The sequence below is a fragment of the Podarcis raffonei genome, chromosome 7 (assembly GCF_027172205.1).
Source record: "Podarcis raffonei isolate rPodRaf1 chromosome 7, rPodRaf1.pri, whole genome shotgun sequence".
NCBI lineage: Eukaryota > Metazoa > Chordata > Lepidosauria > Squamata > Lacertidae > Podarcis > Podarcis raffonei.
The window spans coordinates 84,524,149-84,551,387 of record NC_070608.1 but is presented as its reverse complement, the minus strand read 5'-3'; the positions used below and the strand labels follow the sequence as shown (position 1 = coordinate 84,551,387).

At 43.5% G+C, this 27,239-nt stretch overlaps 1 protein-coding gene across 4 annotated transcripts in view; it reads left to right on the top strand.

The window, feature by feature from the left end:
* The first annotated feature begins 307 nt into the window (after window positions 1-307).
* VWA8 (von Willebrand factor A domain containing 8) overlaps window positions 308-27,239 on the top strand; it is a 92,004-nt gene continuing 65,072 nt past the window's right edge. For 3 of the 4 annotated variants that reach the window (XM_053397243.1, XM_053397241.1, XM_053397240.1), the window contains exons 1-13: window positions 308-551; window positions 5,422-5,499; window positions 7,695-7,825; window positions 9,728-9,838; window positions 11,242-11,409; window positions 12,298-12,462; window positions 13,579-13,628; window positions 17,296-17,404; window positions 18,839-18,943; window positions 21,556-21,687; window positions 22,835-22,969; window positions 23,542-23,619; window positions 24,685-24,845. In XM_053397243.1, the coding sequence (XP_053253218.1) occupies window positions 374-551; window positions 5,422-5,499; window positions 7,695-7,825; window positions 9,728-9,838; window positions 11,242-11,409; window positions 12,298-12,462; window positions 13,579-13,628; window positions 17,296-17,404; window positions 18,839-18,943; window positions 21,556-21,687; window positions 22,835-22,969; window positions 23,542-23,619; window positions 24,685-24,845 (1,601 nt within the window). In that variant the 5' untranslated portion in view covers window positions 308-373. Of the gene's footprint in view, window positions 552-5,421; window positions 5,500-7,694; window positions 7,826-9,727; window positions 9,839-11,241; window positions 11,410-12,297; window positions 12,463-13,578; window positions 13,629-17,295; window positions 17,405-18,838; window positions 18,944-21,555; window positions 21,688-22,834; window positions 22,970-23,541; window positions 23,620-24,684; window positions 24,846-27,239 lie in introns of those variants that run through there. The other variant, XM_053397244.1, reaches the window with a different exon arrangement.

Sequence of the window (27,239 nt, the reverse complement as noted above, 5' to 3'; positions counted from 1 at the left end):
TTTAAGGATGCTAATGTTTAAGTTAAATTTTATAAGAACTGTGATTTGGAAAACCGTTAAAAGGACATGCAATGAAATTCAACCAAGGGGAAGCGAGGAAGTCACTTAATAATGTTAATGAGTGTGGTTTTTAATAAGGTTATGATTTATGTTTGTTTGTTTTATGTGTTTGTTTGTTTATAATGTTGTGAAAATCAATAAAAAAAGGGGGAGAGAGAGAGAGATAAACCCCTTCCGCCACCTGGCCCGGCCCCGGCCCGGCCCGGCCCTGAGAGCGTGGGGCGCTGTTTCCGCGGGGACGCTGTGCATCTGCCGCACCGGTCCCCCAGCGACGCTGCTCTCCGGCTCTTCCTCCTGTCAGGCCGGCCGGGCCATGCCTTCGCGGATGCTCTTCCTCGGCGGCGCCGGCGCCTGCGGGGTCTGCGGGGCTTCGGCGGCGACCAGGCGGGTCCGGCTGCTCCTGCGACAGGTGGCGGCCTCGGGAAGCGGCGGCGCCGGGAGCGCCCGCACCGGCCGGGCCCGGCTTCTGCACTCGACCGGCAAGGCCGAAGGTAACGGCGGGGCCGAGAGGGCGCCTTCCTGGGCCTCCGCCGGCTGGGCGCCAAGGTCACCCCCGGCCCAGCGGGGACTGGGAGCCGGGTCTTTGCCGGGTCGCCTCATGGCGGCAGGCCCTGGGATCCGGAGGACCCCACAGGATCGGACGCTTCCCCGCAAGGTTGAGACGGAAAGGGCTGCTGGAGCCACGGCACCCCCTGTGGCTGAGTGAGCTTATGGGACTCACCGCCACGAGAAGAGTTCGGCCCGGGTGACTTCTGCTCCCAAAGGGTTTTTGGGTTTTTTAAAGGCCCTTTTGTGGGGTTGCTCTTCCAAGAGCCCTTCCAGTAGAACCGCCGCTTTCTCAAAAGCCACACACCTTTCTGCACCGGCATATTATTATTATTATTATTATTATTATTATTATTATTATTATTATTATTATTAATTGGATTTCCCTGGCCCTCTGCTTCTGGTCTTCCTTCCCCGTGGCTGAGTGAGCTTATGGGACTCACCGCCACGAGAAGAGTTCGGCCCGGGTGACTTCTGCTCCCAAAGGGTTTTTGGGTTTTTTTTAAAGGCCCTTTTGTGGGGTTGCTCTTCCAAGAGTACTTGAGCCCTTCCAGTAGAACCGCCGCTTTCTCAAAAGCCACACACCTCTCTGCACCGGCATATTATTATTATTATTATTATTATTATTAATTGGATTTCCCTGGCCCTCTGCTTCTGGTCTTCCTTCCCCGTGGCTGAGTGAGCTTATGGGACTCACCGCCACGAGAAGAGTTCGGCCTGGGTGACTTCTGCTCCCAAAGGGTTTTTGAAGGCCCTTTTGTGGGGTTGCTTTTCCAAGAGTGCTTCAGCCCTTCCAGTGGAACCGCCGCTGTCTCAAAAGCCACACACCTATTATTATTATTATTATTTGAATTTATATACCGTCTGTGGGTCTCAGGGTGGTTCACAGAATAAAATCCTTAGGGGAGGAACAATCTACCTTCCTAACCTGCTTGCTGGCTTCCTAGCAGCGTCTCTCGAAACACGACATCCTTTTTTCTAAACCCTGTTTCCCCTTTAAGTCTTCTCTCATCCAGTGGGAGCTATGCTTTACCTTTGTCCTTTACGTCATAACAACAGCAACAACTGGAGCTGTTATTGACATGACTGGGCTCCTTCTGTTGAAATAAAGTAAACAAAAGCTACAAATTCTACAAGGAACTGGAAAAATAGGCCACATGGATAGGGATAAATAGGAAATAGGCCCCTGTCCCCCCACCCCTGAGACTGGCAGTAACAGCCTTTCTCAACTGGTCTTGCTAGCTAGGGATGATGGGAGTTGTAGTCCAACACCACCGGGGGACCAGAGGTTGAGAAAGGCTGGGCACAAGCCTATATCTTCATCAGTATCATTAGTCATTTCACTTCTAGGCTGCTTTATATTTTTAAGAAAAAAAGCTCAGATGTGGTTTACAACACATTTACACTACTTAGTTTATGCTACTTTCATTAAACCCTTTATTGTGGATCAACTTTGGTGGGATTTCCTTCTAGCTGTGATTTTGCAGGACCCTTGTTGGCCCTTCCAATTCTACATTTCTATGAGGTACACAGAATTGCAGCCTCGCTCTTAATTTCCCAGAATAAATTTACTTAGATGCTCCATATTTCAGGATAATATAAAAGCAAACTATATGATTCTGTACCACTTTTATTATTTTGGTTTGCAGATAATATAATAATAATAATAATAATAAATTTTATTTATATCCCGCCCTCCCCAGCCAAAGCTGGGCTCAGGGCGGCTAACAACAATAAAACAATACAAAAGTACAACACAAACAACACTCTAAAATCATTCATTATAAATTAATTAACTTAATTAAATTAATATAACTGTTTAACCTATTATTGAGGTCTATTGTATTGATCTTTATTACGGCCATTGGCCCATCACACGACAGTTTCCCATACCAACATAATGTACTTAAACCTCCAAATTTAAAACCGCCGAAACTTACAAAAATCAGACAAGAACCAAAGCAAAACAAAAACAAAAGACCAACATCATACATTACAATAAATTTGTAACATAAACATCACCCTCTACTCATAAATTAGTAGAAAACATCAATGGTGAAATCACCTAATTACATCCTAAAACATAGATCATAGTTTAAAGAGATTATCCGAGCCGCACAGGAGTCCGTTTCTCTTCTTTAAGGATAGGACGCTGATCAAGAATCTGGCAATCATGAGTGATCTTAGGGGGTCATCATCATTTAATAGATATCTCAGTTTGGCTTCATTTGTATCATCGGCAATTCCCTTTAGATATTGAGCAAGAAACTTGCTCCTGGCCGATGAGTGAAAAGCACAATCAAAAATTATGCGATGCAACGATTCCGGTGCCCCACAATTACAATCACATAAGAGCGATATCTGTCCATTGGAGAATCTATTTCTCAGCACGTTCGATGGGAAGGTATTGAATCTTGCCTTTACAAAGGCATATCTATGGGCCGAAGAAGTTAAGGAATTCAAATAGTTTGGGAGCCTTAAGAGGGGTAATAATTATTGAGGTCTAGGTTTAACACTCTAGTATATTTTAAATGTGGTCAGAAGTGACCCTGATTTTTAGTGGAACTTACTGCCACGTACATGTGTTTTGGATGATATCTCAGCTTTGACTTTCCTTCACATTTATTTTGATTAAAGTGTGCCTGTTTCTCTTTTGTCAATGTTCTAAGCTTCTATATAGGAACCTTTTCTACATGTTTAGCTCAGCTCTGTATGAAGTCTTTGATGTGTATCTCCTTTTGAACATCTTGCATGCTTTTCATTGTGCTTCTGCTGGGGTTGTGATCATAACATCTTGTTTGGAGAGTGGTGTGCCCATTTTTCGCTCTCAGTATAAATTTATTGTTGTCTCCCAGGCGCACTAAGGATTTCTGAGCTTTTCCTTATCTCTTGCTTTTTAAAAACCTGGTAAAAAGTACTTCCACGGCAAGATTTGTGTTTGTCACCCAGTTGCCCAACAGCATCAGTTTTGATCAAAGTCCTTTTAGTTAATTTTTTGCTGGGCATCCCCCACCCCCCCCCAGCCCTGAAACTGACTCGCAGAAACTCAGATTCATTTCAGTTGCATTAAAAACATTATTAAAGAACAATAATAACAGTTGACTTTAAAGAACATATTCAAAATGAGTAGTTAACCCTGGTGTTAAGAAGTAACTATTTTTGAAAGGACAAATGAGTATACAACAATTTACAGCTGGCAGGCAAGAAAGATAATGAAATCCTAAAATTGTTGAAATGGGATATGTTTGCCCCATGATCAAACAGAGATTTGTATAGCATCCTCCCATTTTTCACTTGAGAATCTAATTCATTGAGCCCTAAATATCCCTGTCCTCTTTAGCTTCACTATGGCCACATATGCATCCCAGAAGCGCTGAAAACAATAATAAAACTTGTATGTCAGTCTTCCATTACCCCATGTTGTTCTCAGCTATAATGAGCTGTGATTGCCATGTGGTATTTCAGAGCCCCCCTCCTTAATTGAGTGAAAAAATAAATGTTTTTACTCTTACACCTTTTGGGGTCTATTCTGCCCCTCTTGGAATGACTGGGAAAGCCACACAGGGTGCTTGCTGCAAGTCAGTGCTCTTGCAAAACGTATTTAAATGTTTATTACCTGCCATATCTACAGATGCTTAGCACAGAACTTGCTCTGCTCATTTAATATGAAAAAAATCATATTTGGTCTATTTTCACAATAGGTAATAGGGTGTACTATACACACACAGAAGTTTGAAGTGGATATGAGATGTGCATCCTTTTCTTGTTCTCCACGTGGCATTCTCCTCATCAAAATGCCAACCCACAACCCTTCCCCCCCAATAAAATACTGATATTCTCATTCTGTGGATGATCCAATAAGGAAAAACAAGCCATTTGTCATCTGTAGCTGCTGGTGGTGTGGATGCTTTTTAGTGCTTGTTTTTTTGGTAGGCAGTTTGTCATGTGTGTTTCATTGAGGATGCTCTGTTGCCACATTTCATTTTTCTCCTTACCTGATTGCAACCTAGCCATTGGGTTTTGGGTAGCCTACATGATGCCCAAGGCATCTCACACAGGGCTTCAAACCCTTGGAACTGCCCCCCCCCCCCCGCATCTTGTAGTGGGCGCATTGAGTGAACCTTGCCCGGAAAGCAAGGCAGAGAGCTCAAAAGCTGTTTCCATGCTGGGAAATTCTTGTGTGCATTTAATTACACAATTTCAACTTGCCAGGATTGAGGTGTAATAATGCTTAAAATAGATCGGTTTAAACTAGATTTCAGTGGGCCTGTGCTAAGCCTGGATCCAACCCCACATCTTTAAATAAAATGTTAAGTATCACAACTTGAATGAATGACCTGTTTTTTTGTAGAATCTCTGCAAAGTGGCTGATGGAGCTATTCATTTACACGTGTCCTTTTTCTAAAGTTCTTGGGGTTGCAAAGGCCAGGAGTTGAAGTGGAAGCTAGATTAAGGTTACCAGACGTCCCTGTTACCTAGGGACAGTCCCCAGATTTACAAATCAGTCCCCATACAAAATCCATTGAAGTTGAAAAGTGTCCCCGGATTCATTGAAAAAAATATGGTAACCTTAAGCTAGATATACTAGGTTTGTTACTCTGTACAAAGGTTTACTGTTGCAACTATTGACACAGAGAGCAAAGGCTATAACAAAGATTTTATGGTTAAAATGCCATCTTGGATCATGCCCTACAGGAAGGTTCAGAAAATATTATGTGCCCTGAAGGAGCAAACGTGTTTCTCTTTGTAGGCTGTGTTAGATTTGTGATGATTGTATAGTTAGCAATCAGTGACAGTTCTCCCTTTTCTTTTCAGGCGATACTGTTACTATTGGAGATGTGTCATACAAACTCAAAATTCCAAGAAATCCAGAACTTGTCCCAGTGAACTACAGTAAGAAACAATATTCTTCTAATACCCAGCTGGTTAAATATATATGAAGAATAGTAATGATTTTAAAATTTATTTTCACCTCACCCTTCTCCCTGACGGACTCAAGGCAGCTTACAGATAAGAACAAGATTCGCCAAAAATATATTAAAAAATCATTAAAAACAATCTGTAATAGAATTTTTTAAAGCTTTTTGATGTTATACTGTGAATTTATATCAGAAGCCAGCTTGGCAGGATTTGACTAGAAGGCAGCCTGCAAATAGTTAAATAAATATTAGAAGAGTTTGATTACTACAGGATGGAGCGAAGGTGGAGGAAAGATAGAAGGAAATGCAAGATGGAGAAAGTCTGGGAAGATAACATTTTTTGGTTACCTTCATTAGTAATGGTTAATTACTTTATGTTAACCTGAGCACTAGTAAAATAAAACTATAAGATCAACTAAACATATTTGCCAATTCCTACCTACAAGACTTTCTGTGCTCTTGTTATTTCATATAAAGGAAATAGTGAAATTTTGTAGGAGTTGGTTATAGTATTGTAAAGTGCATTTGAGTCCCCTTGTGTCTGTAGGGTCTGTGGCCCAGAGGCTTTGGGGATATTCTTGTATGCATTTATGTTCTGTTCCTATCTGACAGGTTGTTTTGCATTCTTGAGTTTTCTTTCCATTTTAGGTGTCTCTTAAATCTGATCCAATTTCTTTTCTTCAAACCCTAACTAAAAACAGAACTAGCTAAATTTATTGATGTGAAATGTACCAGGAGTGTGGAGTTGCAAGCTTCTAAGTCTGGCTGTGATCACACATCATGTTAAGCCGTACTTAATGGCTCATTATGGTTTAATGTGAACAAGCCCCCCGCCCCCTGCTGAGAAGTCCCGGCTTCTGGCTACACCATGCTGAGAACAGCAAGATTTGCAGGGTAGATGTGCTCCAGGGGACCCCAGGGGTGCCACACCAGTGTTTAAAGCTGTTTTCAAATCCCTGTTCTGCCTTAACCGTGCCGAAGCCTGGCAAAGGAAGCTCACACATAAGAGAGAAGGAGCCATGTGGAGAACAGAATAAAGGCAGCCTTCTCCAGGGACTACAGCACCTTCCATAGCCCAGGTGTAGTCAACATGGTGCCCTTCAGAGGTGATTTAACTCCAGCTCCCATCAGTCTTAGCCAGCATGGACAGCAGTCAGGAATGATGGGAGCTGTAGCCCAGCAACCTCGGGTGGGAGGCCACCACATTGGCTGTTGCTGCAATAGCTTGATGGCCATTCCTGAGAAGACACTCTGTTGTATTTGTCTCATTTGTAGCCCCAAGAAGGTTAAAGAGCTGCTTTTGTGTTACTCTTATTTTACCTTCCTAAGTATCTTGTCAGTGCTGGCAGAAATGATGTGCTAAAGTCTATCCAGCGACTTTCAGCGATGTGAGCAGAGATTACTTATTTGTTTGTTTAGTTGCCTAACACAGGCCAGTCTTGAGACGCCTTAATGTTTAATCAAATGTCGAGCCAGAGGAAAATCTTAACCTAGCTCACCCGCTGCCCCGCCTTTAAACCCAAGACTCTAGATGGCACTTCCTTTTATTCATTTAACTGGACTCTATCAGTCCATTTTATTCATCCCAAACACTGTCAGTTGCATTGGTTTGAACTTTAATAGATTTGAAATGTTTGTACTCTGGAAAAAAGGACCTCTAAGCAGTGAGGCTAGGGACGCGGGTGGCGCTGTGGGTAAAACCTCAGTGCCTAGGACTTGCCGATCGTATGGTCGGCAGTTCGAATCCCCACGGCGGGGTGAGCTCCCGTCATTCGGTCCCAGCTCCTGCCCACCTAGCAGTTCGAAAGCACTCTTAAGTGCAAGTAGATAAATAGGGACCGCTTTATAGCGGGAAGGTAAACGGCATTTCCGTGTGCTGCGCTGGTGCTTGCTCGCCAGTTGCAGCTTCGTCACGCTGGCCACGTGACCCGGAAGTGTCTTCGGACGGCGCCGGCTCATGGCCTCTAGAGCGAGATGAGCACGCAACCCCAGAGTCGGACACGACTGGCCCGCACGGGCAGGGGCACCTTTACCTTTAAGCAGTGAGGCTAGAAAGATAAATTCAGAAATTGAAGAGCAGTATCAAAACGATTAAGGGTGCTTCAGAATTTAAAAATATTTGTTTGTAAATTCTTAATTTAGACCAAAGTCCACACTTTTCTCATTCAGTTTCAGACTCAGTGGCTCAGTCTGTAATCCAGCATTTAAGATGGATCATGCAAAAAGACCTTTTGGGCCAAGACGTCTTTCTCATAGGACCACCTGGGCCTCTTCGGCGATCAATTGCCATGCAGTACTTGGTAAGTTTGGGGAGAGAGACTTAATTTTCATTTGGAAACTGGAGTGGACATTAGTAATTCTTAGGTTTTGGTGTAGTAATTAGCATTCTAAGAGACATGTAGCCTGGGAGAGCATCTTTTTGGATTTCTGGCAGAAGTCCCTGTAAAGTGTCCATCCCAGTGTGCAGAGTGTTTGGTAATCAAGGATTGTTTAGAGTTACTTCCCAATTTTGAAGCCTTTGAATCAAAGCAGGAACACACTACAGTTGAGTTTATAGACTGTTGACTGGGAGTGGCAGCTGGGACCATATAATACCAGTCCTAAAGGATCTTCATTGGCTCCCAATGCATTTCCGAGCACAATTCAAAGTCTTGGTGCTGACCTTTAAATCCCTAAACCGCTTCGGCCCAGTATACTCGAAGGAGCGTCTCCACCCCCATCGCTCAGCCCAGACACTGAGGTCCAGCTCTGAGGATCTTCTGCTGATTCCCTCCCTGCGAGAAGCAAAGTTACAAGGAACCAGGCAGAGGGCCTTCTCGGAAGTGGCACCTGCCCTGTGGAATGCCCTCCCATCAGGTGTCAAGGAAATAAACAACTACCTGACTTTTAGAAGACTTCTGAATGCAGCCCTGTATTGAGAATTTTTAAAAAATATATATATGTGCTGTAAGCTGCCCAGAGTGGCTGGGGAAACCCAGCCAGATGGGCTGGGTATAAAACAACAAGAACAACAACAACTATTATTATTATTATTATTATTATTATTATTATTATTATTATTAGCTGGTTTTTTTCATTGTTTGTTGCCTCAAACATTTGGTATACTTATTTTCTTGGCATAGTGAATCTGGGGTTTAGCCCCAGTTTTGGCACAGAAAACTCTTTGGTCACACCTTTGTCAGGAGAGAGACAGGGGAAACATGTCCTTGTTAATTCTCCTCGACCTCTCAGTGGCTTTTGATTCCATTGACCATGGTATCCTACTGGAGCGGCTGTCTGAGTTGGGGGGTGGGGGTGGCATTGCTTTGCTGTGGTTCAATCCAGATAAGACTGAGGCACTGGGTGGTTCCCTAGACCAGAAGGCTGGGAGGTTGCCTGCTCTTGATGGACTTACACTCCCTCTGAGGGAGCAGGCACGCAGCTTGGGAATATTCAGGATCCTGTGCTGTTACTTGAGGTTCAGGTGGCTTCAGTGGCGTGGAGTGCCTTCCATCAGCATTGACTGGTAGCCCAGCTGCACCCCTACCTGAACAGGAATAGCTTAACTTCTGTTGTCTAAGTCTATTACTGCAATTACTTCAAGTCTTTGAAGACTTGATTCTTTTAAGGGAGTTTTTAGGTTTTTAAGAAGAGCCTTTTTAACAATCTTTTTAAAGAATTGTTTTAATTTATTTTGACTATGGCAGACCAACACGGCTACCTACTTGAATCTATTACTGCAGTGCGTTACTCTGCATTGCGTTCCAACATTTAAATTATATGAATGGCACATATTCAGGAAATGCGCTGTGATCCTCCAGCTCACAATACATTTCATGAGCAACCATTAGCGCTAGACAATCACATTTTCACTATATGAACCCAAAGGAATACAATGCTATGAGTCACACTGATGGAACATACTGCAAGATCTTTTTTACCTTGGTGTGTCCCTCTTATCTCTCCTTTTAGCTGGCTTCCTTACTTTGTTTTGATCCATCCAAGTGATTTAAAGCTGAATGTTTCAGAAATGTTCATAAGGAAGTGGCCTGCAACCAGGCTGATTGAGGGGAGCACTAAACTGGACCTCAAGAGATGGTGTTGCTCTTTAGTTTTATTCTATTTAGTGATGTGTCGCTGCCTCTGCCTTTGTTGGATAATTTGCTGTGACGCTGTGCTGATTGTAATCTAGATGTTTTCAAATATTGTGCTATGTCCTACAGGAGCTGACCAAGCGAGAAGTGGAGTACATTGCACTCTCCAGGGACACAACAGAAACAGATCTCAAACAGCGGAGAGAGATCCGAGCTGGGACTGCTTACTACATTGATCAGGTGAGTACCTATAATCGCCAGGGGTCTTTATTGTCAATTTGATGAGAACTGATGATTTCTGGGCAAGGTTCTTGAGAGCGTGGTTGCCAACCAGATCCAGGTACTCTTGATGAGTCAGATTTCCTAGATACATTTCAGCCAGAATTCAAGCCTGGTTTTTGATATGGAAACTTCCTTGGTCGCCATGCATAATGACTTGTGTTGAGAGAGAGAGACAGGGAGAGTGTGACTCCATGGATCCTCCTTGATCTCTTGGTACCTTTTGAGCCTGTTGACCATAGTAACCTTTTGTTTGAGTTTAGGTATTGGGGGCACTGTGCTGTAGGGGTTTCATCCCTGCTTGAATTGATGGCTCCAAAATGTGGTTCCTGGAGGAGCAATGCTTGGCTCTGGGGATTCTCCAGTATGGGGTCCCACAGGAGTGAACTCTGCCCCTGCTCCGTCTGTGTAACATCTACATGAAACTGCTGAGTGGGATCATACAGAGTTTGTAGAGCATTGGCACCAACTGTGCTGAAGATACACAGCTGCATTTCTCCTTTACATTTTGAATTAGCTCTTGGACGCGGGTGGCGCTGTGGGTAAAAGCCTCAGTGCCTAGGGCTTGCCGATCGAAAGGTCGGCGGTTCGAATCCCCGCGGCGGGGTGCGCTCCCGTTGCTCGGTCCCAGCGCCTGCCAACCTAGCAGTTCGAAAGCACCTCCGGGTGCAAGTAGATCAATAGGGACCGCTTACTAGCGGGAAGGTAAACGGTGTTTCCGTGTGCTGCGCTGGCTCGCCAGATGCAGCTTGTCACGCTGGCCACGTGACCCGGAAGTGTCTGCGGACAGCGCTGGCTCCCGGCCTCTTGAGTGAGATAGGCGCACAACCCTAGAGTCTGGCAAGACTGGCCCGTACGGGCAGGGGTACCTTTACCTTTACCTTGGTTGTGATAATAGACTAGATGAGGGCCAATAAACTGAAGCTTAATCTAGTCAACACTGAGATACTGTGGTGGGTGGTTCCTCTGACTGGCATATTTGTGTGGTCCCTACTCTAGAAGGGCCATTCTCTCTTGGACGGAGGGGGCACGCGGTTCTCCTGGATCCATTGCAGTCCCTTAGAGCACAGGTGGCCTCGATGCCACAATGTTCCATCCTTTCATTTAGGCTGGTGGCCCAACTGCAACGCTATCTGTACAGGAATAACTAGGCTATAATAATATATGCTGTATGTAAAGGTAAGGCCCCCAATTTTTGCAATTCACATTCTCCCCTGAAAGTTGACAGATATTCCACCCCTGTTTTCACAGGGGAATATGGTCCTGCAAATGTGTGCAGTGGTAAATATTCAGCCTAGCTTTCGTTTTGTGAACTCTTATTCAGCTGTTTTTGCTTCTGAAGCTGATTTTGTTTTGATGGGCAGTGTGCCGTACGAGCAGCCACTGAAGGCAGAATCTTGGTTCTGGAAGGCTTGGAGAAGGCCGAGCGGAATGTCTTACCCGTCTTGAACAATTTACTGGAGAACCGGGAGATGCAACTTGAAGATGGCCGTTTTCTCATGTCAGCAGAACGTTATGACAAACTGCTGAAGGTATTGGGTTGTTCCATCAATTTTAGATCCCAAACAACATTAAATCTAAAATAAAAGTTGCTGGAGAAGCCTTGATCTCTAGAAGGCTTATTCTTGATATGGTTTATTTTATATTCACTCCTTCCCTGCTGGATCTCTGAAGTAATATTTTACTGCATGGAACTCTTTCTTTCTTCATTATATTTCTAAACATGTTTGCCCTTAAATACCACAATATCTATCGTAACACATGCTTCTCATAGTGGGGAGGTCAGTATGCCATGGGAATCCTGTACTGCCCCTATTGCCCAACTTCCAGAACTTGCACTCGGAAAACTGGGTCTCCCTAATAGGAAGGTTGGTGAAAACTAAGGACTTCTTAAAAATCACTGCAACCTCCCTCCCCACCCAAATGATCTGGGTTGCTGTGCATAAGAGAAACCTGGTGGACAAGCAGTGGCAAGAACAGGCACAGCTACCATGCCCAGCCATGTCTCTGTTACACGTGCAGGTTAATTCCTTGATCAAGTCATGAATGGCTCTGGTCTTACGAATCATTGACCTGGCATTGCAGGTAATGATGGCTCCCTTGACATGTACCGACATTTCCCCCCTCCTCTTTTTAAAGGAAGATTTCTAAAATTGTTTTCAGGGTTATGGCTCACTGTGAGAGTACAGTGAACATGCATTCAGATCACTAATGTGTGAAGTGATTCTTAAAATTCTAAAATCAATATACAGTTTTGTTAATACTGGCATTTATATTTAAGCTGAAGGAGTGTGAGCTCCATGTCTTCCAGATCTATAACTCATTTGTTGTCCAGTTCAAACAGCTCTTCGTTGGGTACTCTAAATGGTCTTTTTTCTGAAGTGGTTGCAGAATTCTAATTATAGGCTTAATTTATTCAGGAGCATAATAAATCAGAGTTGGATGCGTGGAAGATTGTTAGAGTCAGTGAAAACTTCAGAGTCATTGCCCTGGGCCTTCCCGTCCCCCGATACTTGGGTAACCCATTAGATCCACCTCTGCGATCTAGATTTCAAGCAAGAGATGTTTATTATCTACCGTTTAAGGTAAGTAGTGTTACGGGTGCCTGGGGTTGTACACAAAGTACAGTTGAACGATGCTTTAATGTGTGCATTTACACGAAAGTCGAAGGTGTTCTAAAGGAGGAAAATGAAATTACAGAGAAGCTAAATGCATTATTTGCATTTGTTTTTCCCTGTGGAAGGGCAGATGCCTGTCTCTTTACTCACTTTATCAGGAAGTGAGTGAGGAACTGAGGCAAATAGTAGTGACAAGAGCTGATGTTTTAGGCCATGTTGACAAATTAAAAATGAAGGCTCCACCAGCTCTAGATGGCATCTACACAGGAGCTCTTTAAGAACTCAAAATTAGAATTGCTAATCATCTAGCAAAAAAACAACAACCCACAGTTGGGGAGTAGGAATCCTGGAGATTACAGGGCAGTTAGCTTAACATCTATTCCAGGAAAACTGGTGGGAAACATGATTAAAGATAAAATTACCAAGCATACCGATGTTGCCTTGCTGAAGAGGAGCTGGCATAGCTTCTGCAAAGGAAAGTCCAGTCTACTTAACCTTTCAGAATTCTTTGAGTGCATCAATAAGCATGTAGGGAGGGATGATGCAGTAGACTGTGTGTGTTCGACTTTTTGAAAAGCTGTTGCAAAGCTCACCACCAAAGACTTCTGAGCAAGCTTAGCAGTCATGGAACAAGTTATCTTATGGATAAGCAAGTGGTTAAAGTTCAGGAAGCGAAGAGCATGAATAAATGTCATAATGGAATAATGTAGGATCCCCAAAGGAGATCTGTATTGGAACTGGTGCTTTTTATATTCTTCATAAATGATCTGGCGTTAGTGGTGAGCAGGACAGAGGCCAAGTTTCCTGATGACACAAAATTGTTCAGAATATAAAAACGAAAAAGGCGGTGAGGAGCTCCAAAAGGATCTCTCCAAACTGGGTGAATAGACATTAAAATGGCAAACACCGTTTAATGTAAGCAAGTGTAAAGTGGTGTGCATTGTAACATAACATCTGACGTTGAAGGACCAGGAATGAGAACTTGGGTGGAGAGCTTGATGAACATGTCACCCTTCACCCTGGTGGACGGAGTGCTGTTGCTTGAGTAAATGGCCTGATAGGTGATACTGTCTTCTGTTTTAGGACCATCTTTCACAGTTATATTGTATTGGACCTAACGTTTCAACTGAGAGGTAAATATATGCATTACAGCTATGCATAAATGTTCTTAGAATTTAATTTTCTTACCTATTGGCTTCCCTCGTAGAATATTAGAGTTGTGTAGAGTTGTTGTGATATGACCAAATAAATTGGGTGAGATAATCTAGACATGATATACAAAGGTTCAGATTTTTATTAGGCCTCCTAACAGATTTCATGGCTAATCTGGTGGTACAAAATTTGGGTACTTCTATCTTCCAACCAAACTCACATCTTTAGGATGGGGTGAGAAAGAATCCTCTGTGAATAAACCTAAATGAGCTCCTTGATGAACTTTCACTTCATGACAGAGGTCCTGTAGTTTGTTTAAACTATAGTTAATGAGGGAAAAGTCAGAAAAAACTGAGCAACTGTGATTTCAGATCTCCCTGAAACCATAGTTTAAACCACAGTTTCCCAAGTTCAGAAATTATTGTGGAAATGTTCAGGGAGGCAGGAGAGGATATATTGTTTATTAATATCCTTCCTAACTTGCGCTAGCAAGTTCTATAACTTAGCAGAGTTTTACATTCCCATTTTAAACGTACAGCAGATAGCTGGTTGCAGTCTTGTTTAAGCCTCTCAATATTAGATTCCTGATAAGTTCCCTTATATCCCTCTTAAAAGAATAAACACGCCACAATCTTGTGTAAAGTATATAAAAGAAGTTTACTCACATCATCAGTTCACAGTTGGATCCCTGAAGGCAGACTTAGTTACAAAGTATATACATGTGAATCTATCCCATATGGAGATAGTCCCAGTGTCCTATGTTGGCTGAGAGCCAACAGAGCAATTCTAGCTAAAAGCTGCTGCTCCAATGACGGAGGAAGTCAAAAAGAAAGAGTGTGGCAGCATGCTTTGACCTTTTGTTACCTAGACAGGTAAGGTCACATCCACCTGTAGTCACATGCAAAGGAAGGATGTTCCAGCCAGGAGGAAACAGGAAGCTTTTGAATGGCTGGACCAAACATTCCCTCGGAATGCTTCTCTAGGAAAACAAGAAATGTTGTGTTTGACTGCTCTCAGTTGAAGTGAAAGCACAAGACTGAGGGTTGCCTCCTTTTATTGAGACAAATGTGCAAGCTAGGCAGATACATTTTGGGCTGTGACCTTTACACATCTTGGTTCCGAGATCGTGGGGTGGTACAAAGTTATTTTGGCACCTGTTTCCACCGCGTCATTTTCCCCTTGCACAGTGTATGACGAAGGAGATAAAAGGTCTCAGGGGAAAAGGTTACAGACAGGACACCGCAGACTGCTGAGACTGCAAAAGGTCAGACAGAGGGAACGATGTTCCAGACAGCCGTGACTTGTCTGTGAGGGGGAGTATGCTACGCACCCCAGGATCACGCGTGCAGGCAGACTGTGACTGCCTTCTGGTGGGGAGTGTGCTCCCTTCGGACCCCACTGCCCACTCCGCGATATCCCTACACTCAGTGGATTACATCCCACAATTATGGGGAATTGCACTCAGTTTAAAATTGGAAGCAGGGGCTTCTGATCTCTTCCTTAGTGTGCAAAACAGGAGATACTGGGCATGCACAAGATGGAGGCCTGCAGCTTGTTCATATAAGTGGTCCTGTGAAGTCTGAATGGGGCCAATGTAGATTAAAGACACTTGTACCTTTTTTTGTTTGGATTGCTTGTTTCCTTTTTAGAATTTGTGGATAAATAAGCTGAATGGGCCAGGGATGGGAAATAGAACAACGCATCTTAAATTTCAGCAATGATCTCTTGCTCTGTTAGAAACGTGCCTTAAAAACAACAACTGTGGCTTGCAGGATCAAACATTCTCGGCTGGATCCCATGTTGTGTGTGAACATGGCATGTACATAGGATGGATATATGCCCTCCTGTTTACACTCCTGATATTATGGTTGTAGCAACTGTTAGCCTTACTTCAGTTAGCATTTTGAATTTAAGATTAAAATTTACCTAGATGGGTTTCCGTCAGTATATTCTAAATCTTTAGGGTTGCCATATTTTGAAGAGCAAAAAAGAGGATCCATTTGCCGTCTTCTACTTTTAACTATGGATCACTATGGCGACACTCATTTTACATACCCATGAAAAAGAGGACGTGTCCTGGAAAAAGAGGACATATGGCAACCCTATGAAAGAAGCTAGTACTCTAATTAAAGCGGAACTAAAGAAAGTGGCCTCTGTTGCAATATCATATAGAAGATTGCTCTATTTAACAATGATTTTAAGATGTCATCCATATTGGCAGCTAGATTAAGCAAATTTATTGCTAAATAATTTAATGCAGATTAAACTGGATTTATCCTGAATTTCAACATGAGAGTATATTCAAAGGTTAATAAATAGTATTAATGCTATCTATGTTCTGATACAAGGGACTAGCTTGTTTTTAGATCCCAAAAAGGCATTTGATAGGCTTGAGTGACCCTATCTAGCACAGGATTTACAAACATTTGGAAGTGGATGTGTTTCTTGAAGATGAATGAAAGCTTCCTGGATGGGCAGGGTAGCATCAGTTAAAATGACGATTTTACCATTTTTAATTCTTTTTGTTTCAAACTCCGCCTGTAAGTATTTCAGGAAAGGACCTAAGGAAATGGCAAAAAATGATTATAAGCATTACTCATCAGGGCAAGAGACCTAGACTACAGTTAACTGTAATGTCCTAACCTTCCCAGAGAGGGGCTATTGGTTTAACATACCTGCAAAGATATCATGATGTGGTCCATATACAAAATGCCATTACAGGCAGCGGCCACTATAGGCACATCCGATATGTGTGAACCACGCACATATGCCTTGTGCCGAACCCAGAAGTGACCCGAAAGCATCACAAAAATGTCACCAAAAGGGGTGGAACAGGGTGTTTGCAGGCTTTTTCAATGGTGTTTCAACCCTCACGTAAATTGGGAGTTGCCTGTAGTATGATCAACAATGTGAAAAGGGAATATTTGGATACAATCAGAGTTTGATAAATTTGAGCACAGAATACCAGGTAACCCATTTTTTATTCATAACATAAACTGTCCAAGAAATTATAACAAACCCATTTTGCAAAAGCAGAATTAAAGACTGGCGGTCCTGGATATCAAAATGAGGACCTCCTATAACACAGCTGACCCCCTTCGTATTGCAGCCCTCCTTCCACACATCTGATAGGAAGCTGTTGGATTTCAACTGGAAAGAGGCTTTTATAGATTGATTCACTTTTAAGAAAGCGATATTTCTCCCACAGCAGGGCAAATCATGGAAAGAATGGAAGGGTGTAATATGAATTGGCTATTGATCTTCCAAGTAAAACACTTTATCTCAAACTCAACAGTTAAATCTCAGGCAATGAGACCATTACCACCATTTGAAAATCCGATTTTGAACCCCACCCCACCCCATTATCAATTTTAAGGTGAATTAAGGCTTTGTATAGTGCCCGTATAACCAAGCTAGTCAATGAAGGAACTATTTCAGAGCCATTCTTATTAAACTGGGACACAAGGCACAGACACTCTTTTATTTTGAACCATTTGCTATTGCAATTAGATTTAGTGAAGGAACCAATGGGGTGAAGTTGGTAAAAAATATGAATCTTTTACCAAAAAATTAATTTTTCTTTTAAAAGGTGTTTTATTTAGAAGTATTGTTTGTCTGACATTTTTTGCCTTTGGGTTTTCTTTCTAGAATTTCTAAACTTTTGTCATTTGCAACTACTTTTTGCACCCAAGAATCTTCTGCCCTGGGTCTCCCTGATTTTCCTCTGGACACGTTGGCATCTGCTGTGCAGATTCTGGTAGGTCGTTGCAAATAAATAACGGATACCAAGATGGAGATTCCTTATCTGGAGTTTAGGGAAAGCATTCAGGTATTAAGGATAAAGAAACTGCTTCTACAGTGTAGCTAGAAAAAAAGAAGAAGAGAAAATAGCAAATTTCTGCAGTGAAGGCTTATTTTCTTTCCTAACATAGTTGACATCTGCAACTGAAATCAGTTTTGTATTGTTGAATAGTTTGTTTAAATGTTAGGCTTCATTATAGTTTCCCAGGATGTGTACCACTTTAAAAGCCAGGGTGCTTATCCTGACCTAGTTTTTACAGCTGTGTAGCAGTGTAGCAGGTGCTGATAAGTCACTGTAATTAGCTGTGTCAGCAAATGTGAATGGTATATAATGTGCTGTATGTACCTTACTCTGTCCCTTTGTGGATGGATGGGTGATGATTATAGACACTATGTAAGGTGTATGTTAGAAGAGTTTTGTTATTAAACCTTGCAAAGATCTCTTTGCATCTCTTCAGTGATTCCATCTGTGTGGTCTACTCTGCACGCACTCTGTGGCATGTTTCAATTGCCCAGTAGCACCATGTCAAATCTTGGCCAATGAACTAATGTTTTTGGATCCCCCAGTCAAGGCTCAAATCTGCACAGCAGCAATCCTGCAGAACAGACTAAAGCTCAACCAGTAAAGCCACAGATTCAAGACTGTAGCTGAAAGGAATCACTTGGGTTATTATTGAAAAAACTGCACAACATTTTGAGAGATTATGGAATTTATAGGAAATAAAACCTCTTTAAGCTCCCTCTTGTATTAGGTTAATCAAATTCATAGTTACTAATTCAAGGCAGAAGGCTAGCCCTTGTGGTCTTCAGTTGCACAAGGCTTGCAAATGACAAGTCTTGGCCGAAGCAGAGCCAGCTTGGCTTTGCTGTCTTGTCTCACAAATATTTTAAAGTTCTTTGAGAAGGTGAGCTAGAATATTGATAGAGCTGATCCGGTTAACAGAGTGGACTTGGGCTTCCAAAAAGCTTTTGAGAAGGTACTTCATTGCAGACTCCTGAGATCACTTCCCAGGCATGGACCCAGTTGAGAGTTCCTCCTGTGGATCTAGAGTTGGCTAAGTAGCGGGAAGCAGAGTAGCAATAATTCAGAGGCAACCTTTGTCCTTTTGCTTCAGACAGTCAACCATCTTCAGCTGGCCCTGCCTGTGGCCTTGAGGAAATCCTGCTTTTTTGCTTGGGTTCCTCTAATTTCAGAGCTCTCTTTTTGAGTCTAGTAGAACCTAGGAACCTCCGAAAATTGAGCTTGCCAAATAACTTTCGAAATACTGATGAATGGCACTCACTTGCCTGTTTCCCACAAAATGTTGGCACCAATGTTTCTTTCATGTTTAGCACAATAGTGATTCTATGTTCACTTTTTCTGTTCTCTCTCTCTCTCCCCCCCTCTCAGAACTGCTTGCCTATGATGTCAATCCAGCATATAATCAGGTGGCTTTATCCATATAATGTTCTTTTGGGGCGGGAAGGCAAGACAGCTGTAGAAGATGCATTAAAGGTAAGCGTTCACTCTTTCCATACAAATTATTCTGACATAGGTAGCAGCCACACTTTACAGTTCTCTGGAATAAAATAATAATAATAATAATAATGGCTAAATTATTGGTTTCAAAGCTAGAGAAAGCCCTATGGTCTCAAGAACTTTCTTTTCTGCTGCTGTTTTATGTGTCTCCAAAAGTGTCTTCTAGTTATTGAGGCTTTCTGTATTTATTTCATGTCATTTTGGGACAGAGAGGACTGATGAAAACTGTAAGTGAAGGCATTCCATGAGCTGTGTTTTCTTTTTGTGGTTCCTTTTTAAAATACATATTTTTATTAAAGATTTCTTAATTTACAAAAATGCGTGCATTGTCTCTTTTCTCAAGTTGTGTTTTCTACAGGTAAGTTTCATTTGTTGTGAGACATTAGTGTTGCATACAGTGTTAGATTAGGAAGAAAAGGGGGAAGAGGGGAATGGTGAGTGGGGTGGGGTCGGGTGGCAGTGCTTCTATTCTTCTACTTAGTGTATGTGTGGGGGTTTGTGTCAGTGTCACTTGTGTGGGTTCTCTTACTATTCGCTTGTTGTATTTCCTTAGTGGTGAGAGAGGTTGGGGGTGGTTGGTTTGTCTTTGGTTGGCTGTAGTGAGATTTGCTTTTGTTTGTGAGTGGTGTGTGTGTGTGTGTGTTTTCGGATCAGGTTAGCCAAATTGATTCTTATGCTGTCGGTGGATTCTTCTTGTTGTCTTGTTGGGCTGTGTATGTTTCGTGATTCTTTTTGACATGTTGAAGTCTAATGATGATTGAATAGTAAGGATGTCTTGAGGGACGTCGTCTTCCATGTTCATGGTCCCCTGTAGGCTTATTAAATATAAGTTAATTGAGTGAAACACAGAAGATCTGCATTGACAGTGCTCTTGCTTAAGGGGACATATGCAACCCAAACCTGTTCATACGTCTTGAAAGTAATTCCCAGTGTGTTTAATAGGGCTTGCTCCTAAGTAAAAGTACATAGGATTGTAGCCTTACTTTTTTAAGACCAGTTTTCAGGAAACTTTCCATGTTTGCTACCTTCCCTTCAAATAGATGGCATTTGATTAATTAACATTTGATTATGACAATTAATTAAACTAGATCTGAAATATTGAAAAATTAATCATACATTTTGGGATCATTTTACTTTTCCCAGTTACGAGGCTTCATTTTGCTATTAGATCTGTTCTTTAACAGAAAGCAAATACTATCTCCACCTGACTCTCGTTTTTTTGGGGGGTGGAGTGTCATGTCTACAGGAGATCTAGTTAAAGGAGCAGACAACATTTTGTTGTTTAGTTGTTTAGTCGTGTCCGACTCTTCGTGACCCCATGGACCAGAGCACGCCAGGCACCTCTGTCCTCCACTGCCTCCCGCAGTTTGGTCAAACTCATGCTGGTAACCTCGAGAACACTGTCCAACCATCTCGTCCTCTGTCGTCCCCTTCTCCTTGTGCCCTCCATCTTTCCCAACATCAGGGTCTTTTCCAGGGAGTCTTCTCTTCTCATGAGGTGGCCAAATTACTGGAGCCTCAGCTTCACGATCTGTCCTTCCAGTGAGCACTCAGGGCTGATTTCATTAAGAATGAATAGGTTTGATCTTCTTGCAGTCCATGGGACTCTCAAGAGTCTTCTCCAGCACCATAATTCAAAAGCATCAATTCTTCGGCGATCAGCCTTCTTTATGGTCCAGCTCTCACTTCCATACATCACTACTGGGAAAACCATGGCTTTAACTATACGGACCTTTGTTGGCAAGGTGACGTCTCTACTTCTCAAGATGCTGTCTAGGCCTGTCATTGCCCTTCTCCCAAGAAGCAGGCGTCTTTTAATTTTGTGGCTGCTGTCACCATCTGCAGTGATCATGGAGCCCAAGAAAGTAAAATCTCTCACTGCCTCCATTTCTTCCCCTTCTATTTGCCAGGAGGTGATGGGACCAGTGGCCATGATCTTCGTTTTTTTTGATGTTGAGCCTCAGACCATATTTTGCGCTCTCCTCTTTCACCCTCATTAAAAGGTTCTTTAATTCCTCCTCACTTTCTGCCATCAAGGTTGTGTCATCTGCATATCTGAGGTTGTTGGTATTTCTTCCGGCAATCTTAATTCCAGTTTGGGATTCATCCAGCCCAGCCTTTCGCATGATGTATTCTGCATATAAATTAAATAAGCAGGGAGATAAAATACAGCCTTGTTGGCAGACAACATACAGCTGGCCATTATGGAAGCTGTCTGGTGTAATCCTCACCCTTTATGTGACTGCAGCCAGTGTTGTGATGTGTCCCATGAGGCCATCCCAGGTTTCTCAGGTTCCTTCTTTATCCCCCATGAACACTGTCACTGGGCAGGGGCAACTTCTAGATGCTGGATCTCTCTATTTGGCTGTAAGTCCCTCTGAGTTGCCCTGGGCAAGAGAAAGTGACTAACAAATTTAATAAATAATAATAATATTTGCCCATGGCTCTTGGTGATCCTATAACATTGGTACAAGTTCAACATGGTGGCCAAGCCCAGACTAAGGACCAAACAAAGTGGAGGAGTTTGGGGCTGAAAATACTTTCACAAATAGAATAATCTAGACCTTCTATTCCTTCCTCTTTCTTAGCGATTTGAGCTCCAGGATTCAGAAAGACCTGTTGTACCTACAAGAGTTTTAAGTGTGAACAAGAGGGAGGATGGCAAGGTTTTGCAGGCTGACGTGACAATTCAAATAGCCGGGGAAGCTGTGACATTTCAGGTAACTATTTAATTGTTTAACAAGTGGGAGGATAAACTTCATTGCACATGTATTGCTATGTTGCTGCCTTCCTTTCATTTCTGACTTCCCCAGAATTTGACATAAAAATCAACAGTATGTTGCATTCCTGTAAACTGGGATGCTGACAAACTTGCTTGGGTGTCCTGACAAGCTATGGTTATTCTAAAGCAGGAGTGAAAACTTCCAAAATCATAATTGTGGCAGTTCCAGGTGCTTATGTGTGCGTGCACAATCAGGAAGCTTGTTGTGGAGCACCCTTGTAGTGCTAAACCATAGTTTATTGTTCGATGATACAGCAGTCAGTAAGAAAGTCTTAAGCTTAGCTATGGATGTAGACTTACATATGGTTAGTTCGTTGTTCAGGAAACAAGTGATATTCATATTATTTGACAGGCAAATGTCAGAATTTGTTTTCTGGAGTGAATGCTTGAGCAAAGAGAGCTATGTGTTAGCATATTACAGATATTAATATTGCACAGTTTGAAGCAAAGGGATGCATGGAAACAGAGTGCTTTTGGAATGAAGCATGGTCCAGACCCATGAATATTATTCAAAATTTTACTTGCAGAGTGTTCTTTAGAACATAGCACACACAAAAGTAAATGATACATCAAAACAGTTTCATATCTTGTGCATATCCAGCATAGGCTCAGCATCTTCTTAGAAATAAAATAAGCTTATAATGAGAGCTGACAATCTCTCTCTCTCTCTCTCTCTCTCTCTCTCTCTCTCTCTCTCACACACACACACACACACACACAGAGGGGGGGGGCATTGCCTACATTCCACCCTCCATTTTCCCTGGAGCTGTTTTATTTCCCTTCAGGAGAGTCTTTTACACATCTTTACTCCATAGAGTCTGAAAGAACAAAAGATTCCAACCACCACCCTCCAAAGATGGCGAATTTGCAACTCAGTACCTTAATCAACTGATCTAAGGTTACTCACTCACATGTTAGCTACTAGAGAACTACAGCGAATTATCAATTCTGCTAGAGCTCAGAGACCCTTTAATATAGCCCCATGGAAAACCCCCATGTTAAACCTTTTCACCAATACACAGGTATTCACCATTTCTGTGTGAATTAAACCAATTATACTTAACATAGTGCTATCTGTCTTTTAGGTTCCTGCTGGGACTAGGCCACTAAACCTGCATTCTGGGACAGACAATTTCATTAAGACTCCCAGCCATGAACAGCAATTGGCAGAAATGATATTGTCCCACATGGTTAAAGATATCTGTTTGATTGGAGAAAAAGTAAGTGCCATAATGTAACTGTAAAGGTAAAGATAAAGGGACCCCTGACCGTTAGGTCCAGTCGTGGACGACTCTGGGGTTGCGGCGCTCATCTCGCTTTACTGGCCAAGGGGGCCGGCGTACAGCTTCCGGGTCATGTGGCCAGCATGACTAAGCCGCTTCTGGCGAACCAGAGCAGCGCACGGAAACGCCGTTTACCTTCCCCCCCGAGCGGTACCTATTTATCTACTTGCACTTTGACGTGCTTTTGAACTGCTAGGTTGGCAGGAGCAGGGACCGAGCAACGGGAGCTCACCCCGTCACGGGGATTCGAACCGCCAACCTTCGGATCAGCAAGCCCTAGGCTCAGTGGTTTAGACCACAGCGCCACCCACGCCCCTAATGTAACTGTACATAGCGCTAAATTTAATGCAGTATTGTGATAGACACAAACTTATACCAGTTGGTGAGGTTGGGGAAACTGCCCATACTAATTTATCACAGACTGATTTCTATTGTGCGCCTCAAATTGTTACTTGCTCAGGTTGAACGTACAGCTGCTTCAATCAGCTTGTTTTCCTTTTTCTCTCCAGGGTTGTGGCAAAACAGTTCTTGCTAAGGAATTTGCAACTGCATTAGGGTATAACATAGAACCCGTCATGCTATATCAGGTAAGTTTATTGATACCCCAACCCTTGGCCTCCTAGGCTTGTCACACACTGACCAGAGGGTTGCATTTGGATTGTTGCTCGTTTCTTATGATGTTACCCTATTCCTTACTAAGGGGGTTGGACCAGGCTATACCATTTCAGATGCCATGCAGTTGAAGTCCCTTCAAAAGTCAATGCCCTGAGAAAATGGATGCCTGGGGGAAGAATTGTAGTCTATTCTCTATGGTTCCTGTGCTGCAGGGATGTTAATTTTTATATAGAAGAATAATGTGAGATCCCACCTGCAGTCTGAGATGGTATAGCCCAGGCTCCGCAGTGAAAAGTAGGTCATTGATTCTGTGATCTGTTGGCAACTGGAGCTGATTTCATTTTCAAAATAAATCTGCATGTTAATAGTTTAGGTTGCTTTTATGTTTACTTTAAAACAACAAATTTGGGTTTGTGTTAAGGTGATCCGGTGCAGCCTACATGACCTGGCACCATTTTATCACCAGAAGCATTTAATATCGATATGAAGAGTGGGGGAACCAAGTTTTATCAGTGTTCTGATAGCACTCAGCTCTAATTTTTGGGTGGCATCTGAATCAGGAGAGGCTGTGGGAGCCCTGGACCTGGATAAGGGAAAATGAGAAGACAAAATAACAATATTGTACACTGAAGTTGCTTAGAAACCAGTTTTTCTTTTCTACTGCTCTGTTCTTGGTATTGCCCATTGAAGACATGGGTTGATGCCTAGATAGTAGCGGCAACTAAGTAAGGACGATGGATTAAAGAAAAGAGAGGTCAATCCTTAATCTGCACCAGGACTAAAACAGTATTTTGCCTTAATTGGCAACATCCTTTCATTTGAGGCAATGCTTGTTGCCTGTTCTGTAGGCAAAGCTGTAGCATGCTTATATGCGTATTGCACATTTTATGTGTGCATAAATCCATGGCTAAAACAATCACGATTCCTTTTTTTGATGTGTCGACTAAAGCAAAATATTACAGTGCCAGCAAAATAAATGCTTTGTATTATTGAGACTCACCCTAATAGTAGTTTGCTCCTTCTGTTGTTACTCATAGGATATGACAGCCCGAGATCTACTGCAGCAGAGGTACACTCTCCCTAATGGGGACACTTCCTGGAGACCATCTGCACTTATAACAGCTGCCCTGGAGGGGAAGCTTGTTATTTTGGATGGGATTCACCGTGTCAACCCAGGAACCCTAGCTGTTCTGCAAAGGTCAGTGTGACAGTCCTAGAGGAATAGATCTGTGGGGTGTTAATGAAGGACATGGCGACCGAGGCTTTAGGTAAAGGTAAAGGTACCCCTGCCCGTACGGGCCGGTCTTGACAGACTCTGGGGTTGTGCGCTCATCTCACTCAAGAGGCCAGCGCTGTCCGCAGACACTTCCGGGTCACGTGGCCAGCGTGACAAAGCTGCATCTGGCGAGCCAGGGCAGCACACGGAACGCCGTTTACCTTCCCGCTGGTAAGCGGTCCCTATTTATCTACTTGCACCCGGGGGTGCTTTCAAACTGCTAGGTTGGCAGGCGCTGGGACCGAGCAGCGGGAGCGCACCCCGCCGCGGGGATTCGAACCGCCGACCTTTCGATCGGCAAGCCCTAGGCGCTGAGGCTTTTACCCACAGTGCCACCCACTGTGTATAAATAAATAATTTATTTATACCCAGCCCATCTGGCTGAGTTTCCCCAGCCACTCTGGGCGGCTCCCAATCAAGTGTTAAAAACAGTACAGCGTTAAATATTAAAAACTTCCCAGAACAGGGCTCCCTTCAGATGTCTTTTAAAGATAGGATAGCTGCTTATTTCCTTCACATCTGAAGGGAGGGTGTTCCACAGGGTGGGTGCCACTACCAAGAAGGCCCTCTGTCTGGTTCCCTGTAACCTCACTTCTCGCAATGAGGGAACCGCCAGAAGGCCCTCGGTGTTGGATTTCAGTGTCCAGGCTGAATGATGGGGGTGGAGACGCTCCTTCAGGTATACAGGACCGAGGCCGTTTAGGGCTTTAAAGGTCAGCACCAACACTCTGAATTGTGCTCGGAAACATACTGGGAGCCAATACAGATCTCTCAGGACCAGTGTTATGTGGTCCCGGCGGCCACTCCCAGTCACCAGCCTAGCTGCCGCATTCTGGATTAATTGCAGTTTCCGGGTCAACTTCAAAGGTAGCCCCATGTAGAGCGCGTTGCAGTAGTCCAAGCGGGAGATAACTAGAGCATGCACCACTCTGGCAAGACAGTCCGCGGGCAGGTAGGGTCTCAGCCTGCGTACCAGATGGAGCTGGTAGACAGCTGCCCTGGACACCGAATTGACCTGCACCTCCATGGACAGCTGTGAGTCCAAAATGACTCCCAGGCTGCGCACCTGGTCCTTCAGGGGCACAGTTACCCCATTCAGGACCAGGGAATCCCTCACACCCACCCGTCCCCTGTCCCCCAAAAACAGTACTTCTGTCTTGTCAGGACAGGTCCACAGTCACCGGGGCTTCTGCAGGAGTGTTTCTAGAAGATTCTGACAGTGCTTGTGAAGAATCACCAATTTGGTGGACCAGTCATGAATTGTGGAGTCCGGGCGATATTTTTTCAAGCCAATGGAGCTGTGCAGCTTCGGACACCGGCCCCACAGAGAGCCCCCAGTTCAGGGAAATGTTGTTTCTGCATGAACACAGCCTGCTTGCAGTCCCACGTGCTTCCAAGGCACGAGAGGGGCTGCCAGCAAGTGCGAGTTGGCCATAAAAAGGCAGTTCACTTAGAATACTATAAATAAATAGGTTGGCAAAAAAGGACCGAGGAGCACAGCAGATGTCATTTCTGCCACATAGGTTGGCCTTACACGGCTGATTTGACAAGCAGAATTGCCAGTTCTGAAGAAGGGTGATCTCGATGCAGAATGTGGAGGGACGGGGCTTTAACTGTTACTCTGCCATATCCCTTTTAAATGGCACTACAGATGGGGCATAGGAGTTAAGCACCTCCCTCCACACAAATGTCTTTCCTGTGTATATGCTACATGCCCACATGAGGAATATGAAAACACAGGAAGATTGTGATTCAGAATTAGGGGCGCGGGTAGCGCCGTGGTCTAAACCACTGAGCCTCTTGAGCTTGCTGATCAGAAGGTTGGCGGTTTGAATCCCCGCGACGGGGTGAGCTCCCGTTGCTCGGTCCCAGCTCCTGCCAACCTAGCAGTTCGAAAGCATGTCCAAGTGCAAGTAGATAAATAAGTACCACTCTGGAGGAAAGGTAAACGGCATTTCCGTGCGCTGCTCTGGTTTCGCCAGAAATGACTTAGTCATGCTGGCCACATAACATGGAAAAACTGTCTGTGTACAAACGCCGGCTCCCTTGGCCAGTAAAGCAAGATGAGCGACACAACCCCATAGTCGTTCGTGACTAGGCTTAACTGTCAGGGGGTCCTTTACCTTTACCTCCACACAATGGACCTAATCTAGCTCTACTAATCCTACCATGACTGATTTTGTTTTGCTTTTTTAAACTGACACACAAGACCAAACCACGTGACAGATGCCACATCCATTTTGGTCCTGAGTTATCCTTAGGTTGCTTAAGTTGTTAAACATGATGGAAAGTGTATGGCTAGGTTTTGCATCTGAG